Source organism: Fukomys damarensis, unplaced genomic scaffold (genome assembly GCF_012274545.1).
Source record: "Fukomys damarensis isolate Sample0158 unplaced genomic scaffold, DMR_v1.0_HiC HiC_scaffold_38, whole genome shotgun sequence".
Taxonomy (NCBI): Eukaryota; Metazoa; Chordata; class Mammalia; order Rodentia; family Bathyergidae; genus Fukomys; species Fukomys damarensis.
Genome location: NW_022900950.1, coordinates 36,040,594 through 36,044,845, shown reverse-complemented (window position 1 = coordinate 36,044,845; position 4,252 = coordinate 36,040,594). Strand labels below are relative to the sequence as shown.

At 37.7% G+C, this 4,252-nt stretch overlaps 1 protein-coding gene and 1 long non-coding RNA gene across 7 annotated transcripts in view; one reads left to right on the top strand and one right to left on the bottom strand.

Moving 5' to 3' along the window:
* Positions 1-4,252, bottom strand: part of Brca2 (BRCA2 DNA repair associated) — a 70,261-nt gene that overhangs the window by 24,417 nt on the left and 41,592 nt on the right. For all 6 annotated transcript variants that reach the window (XM_010623898.2, XM_010623903.2, XM_010623904.2 and 3 more), the window contains 2 exons: positions 1,659-1,829; positions 894-1,248 (listed from right to left, as the gene is read on the bottom strand). In XM_010623898.2, coding sequence (XP_010622200.1) covers positions 894-1,248; positions 1,659-1,829 — 526 coding nt within the window. The remainder of the gene's footprint in view (positions 1-893; positions 1,249-1,658; positions 1,830-4,252) is intronic.
* The window catches only part of LOC117284615, a 32,845-nt gene that overhangs the window by 4,934 nt on the left and 23,659 nt on the right, over positions 1-4,252 (top strand). The gene's annotated exons all lie outside the window — the stretch shown is intronic.

Below are 4,252 nucleotides of genomic sequence, written 5' to 3'. Positions count from 1 at the left end.
TAAGCAAGACACAAGGACAGACTTCCAGTTTACCAATGGCAAACAGTAGGGCAAATGAGGATGAAGAGGCCGATAGTGAGCCACCAGGACACCCTGAACTCAAAGCACAGGAAGTAACAAAACAGATCAATCAGGCTCTGGAAAAATTCAAAGCAGAAATAATTTCCCAGATAACTATAGAGATAGTGAGCAAAATGGAAGTCGTGATTCGAGACTCTAGAGCAGAAACTGACAAAAAAATAGATGATCTCAGGACCATGATAGAAGCCATGAAGGCCCAGCATAAGAAAGAAATGGAAACAATAAACGCCCAACACAGGAAAGAAATGGAATTCATAATCCAGGAGATTAAACACTCCATAGAAAGTGTACGCAACATAATAAAAGAATGCGAAGATAGATATAGAAGATAAGATTGCAGTCAGTGACCATGAAAAGAGAGGTCTCTTAAAAACAGTACGGGATCATGACAAATTGATCCAACAACTCCTAGATGATGCAAAGAAGAATAACATAAGTCTGATAGGAATCCATTAAGTAGCAGGAGAAAATACAAATGACTTTAAGAAGCTGTTCACAGAATTAATGACAGAAAACTTCCCAAACAGAGGGGAAGAATTTGACATTCACATAACTGAGGCATATAGGACCCCAACTAGCTACAATAAAAAAAAAAAAAAAATCTACATCTAGACATGTAATAATCAAGATCCCAGAAACCCAACAGAAGAACAAAATACTATAAGCAGTAAGAGAAAAGAAACAAATCACATATAAAGGAAAGCCCATCAGAATCAAAGCAGACTTTTTAACACAAACCCTTGGGGCAAGGAGAGCCTGGAATGAGATATTTCAAGTACTAAAAGAGAACAACGTGCATTGATTTAATTTACCTTTAGCATGAGAGAATCTGGGGCTTCAAGCGGTGTACAGGCATCAGGAGAGCCCACCAGTTCTGCTCCGTGGATAATGATCTTCTGACCCACAGCCAGCCTCCCACTCTTTAAGAGAGCTAAGAGAGGAGCATCTAGCTGGGCCTTGACAGCATACCATCCATCTGTAAGTTCGATAACGGCCACTTTCTTGGTATCTGCAACACTGGTTTTATTGCTAGAAGTTTCAGGTGTATTTGTGTTTGATGAAACAATGTCAGAAACACACAGAACAAGTGTTTTTGCAGGTGTATCATCCCTTTCCATTATCTTTTTTAAAGCTGATCTTCTATTTCTATCAACTTCCACGTCATATCTAAAAATGTTTTAAATGCTTATTTTAGGAATTGTGCCTTTAGAATTTCACTGTAAACAAAGCCACCAAATAATTAAGAAAATTTATCAAAGAAATACTTTAAAGATAATCTAAACATTTTTAGTCAGAAATATACTGTCTTACATTGTTAAAAAAGCAAAAAAAAAAGCTAATTTAGCAAATCCCGAATAATGGATCAAATTAGTAATTCACATTCTTTTCATACAACTGGAGGTTAATGAGGGAGTAGGGAAGAGGGAAGCAAGAGCATGCAAATGTGTGGTCTCTCTTAAGTGAGGGCTGGGAGATGAGAGAACAACTTTATACAACATGAAGACAAGGAAATCACACCGAAGAGGTCTGGATCGTACGACAGGAGATGATTACTTAGCATAATGCTTTAAACTTGCCTGTATTTTAGTTGAAGAAGGACCCTTTCTGGGCTTAGGCATCTATTAGCAAATTGCTGAGGAAAAGCAAATTCCATAGCTGCCAGTTTCCATATGATCCATCTGTAGTGATTATAGACCCAAACTCTAGAGATAAGCTTAGGATCCACACCTGGAGTGTCACACAGAGCCCTGAGGAAATAAATATAGAAGAAACAAGAAACCACATCAGACACGGAATTCAACAACTGTGACATGATTATCCTCTGTACCAAAAAAACCCACAACCCCCCCCCAAAAAAAAACAAAAACACAAAACTATAGCCAAGACTGTTCAAGTTTTTATGTGCAAACATATGATCTATAATTTCAGAAATTTATCATGTATCAAAATAACATACAAATAAAAACTCTACTTAATGAAATGATCAATAAAATGATTTAAATTTACATAGGGTTCTTCCTCAAAAATGAGATTTTAGACAATTTTTTTTCTTATTACAGAGAATATTCATAGAACTCACACCTGAGGGCCTGGGATTTAGCAGGTGCAAGGTAATGAGTTTGATCCCCAGTACCAAAAAAAAGAAAAAAAGAAATCATCACACCTGAATCCCCTTTCCTATTCTTGGTTTCACCTTAATATCACTCCTTATCTTTTCAAATCTCTTTATTCTTCATCCTTTCATATTCTCACTCTTCGATCCTGTTTGCTCCTCCAGGTACTGCCCCTTTCTTTACTATAGTTTGGATAAAGATGTCTCCTCCAGAATTCATTTTGAAATTCACCTCCAGCACAACAGTATTGAGAAGAGGGGCCTTTGGGTCACTGTGGGTGTACCCTTAAAGGACCCCTTTCTCTTCCTCTTGCACACTGGTCATGAAGTGAGCACTTTTGCTCAACCACACACTCCTGCCACAATGTGTTCAAAAGCAATGAAACCAACATATCGGGAACTAGAATCTCTAAAACTGTGGCCAGTTTTAGAGATTTGTAAGTTAGTTATCTCAGGCTTTTGCAATAGTAACAGAAAGCTAACACATGCATCACAATGTTTTTTTCTCTCTAGTAGGCATTATCTACCAGCATTGAAATAAAAATACATTTTTGCATCTTAAAATGTAAGCTTAAACTTGTTCCTTTTGATCTGACTTCCTCCTCCAAATACTGACTCTTTTTTCTGCTTCTGTCTTTGGCAATTCCTGAAACAACTGACTATATTCTCTCTCCTACTCTTTAACTGCCCCTTAACTGCACTCTAATCTGTCTTTCTCCCTTCCAAATCCCCCGAATGAGGAGTCAGCAGATGAACAAAACAGATCTAAAAAAGTCTCATGCAGATGGACTCAAGAGGGGCATCATTCCTGTGATTATTGCCAGTAAGTGTGAGGCCAGATCAGAAAGGGAGCGGGTAAATCTTGAAAGCAAAAAAGGGAAAAAAAGCTCTTCAAGAAAGAGATTCCTGGGCCGGGGATTTAGTTCAGTGGTTCTGCTGTCTGCTTTCCAAGAGCAAGGTCCCAAGTTCTAAAGTACCAAAACAAAAAATAAAAACAAAAAAACCCCAACCAACCAACAAAACCAAACAATAGCAACAACAACAACAAAACAACAACAAAAAAGAAAGACATTCCCAAAAGAGACCCAGGAGAATAAAGGCAATTCTGGGCAACAAAGGCAAGGCAGGGGGCATCACAATCCCTGACTTGAAATTATGCTACAATGCTGTGATAAAAATGGCATGCTATTGGAAAAAGAACAGGCCTGAGGATCAATGGAACAGACTGGAAAATGCACAAACAACTCCAGACATGCTCAGCCACCTTATCTTTGACAAAGAAGCCAAGTACCTTCACCGGAAGACAGCTCCTTCACTAAATGGTGCAGGAAAAGCTGGTTTTCCACATGTCTAAGATTGAAACCAGATCCATATCTTTCACCATATACTAACTAAATCGAAATGGATTAAAGATTTAAATATTAAAACAGAAACAATCTGCTGGAAGATGGAATAGGTAGAGCTCTAGAAAACATCGGTGTGGGCAAAGACTTTAAGAACAAAACCCCAACTGCACAGGTACTATTACAAAGAATCAACAACTGGGATCTCGCTTATTAAAGAGAAACCACCAACAGAGTAAACAGACAACCTAGAGTGGGAAAAATGTTTTCCAGGTATTCCTCAGATAAAGGACTACTATCTAGGATATATAAAGAACTCAAAAATATCAGACCCAAATTTAAAGACTCATTCCAAAAATGGGCACCTAAAATGAATAGACACTTCTCAAATAAGAAATAGAAACAGTAAAATATATGAAAAAATATTCAACATCACTGGTCATTCATGAGATCCAAATTAAAATAATACCGAGACTCCATCTCATCCAGAAAGAATGGCTATTATCAAGGAGTCAGCCAATAACAAATGCTGGTGGGATTGTGGGGAAAAAGAAACCCTTCTTCACTGTTGGCAGGAGTGTAGACTCATGCAACCACTCTGGAAATCAGTGTGGAGATTCCTCAAAAAATTAAAACAATGAGTTCCATTTCACCCAACTATTTCTCTTCTTAGTATCTTCCTGAAAGAATTAAAAGCATCATACCACAGCAATAT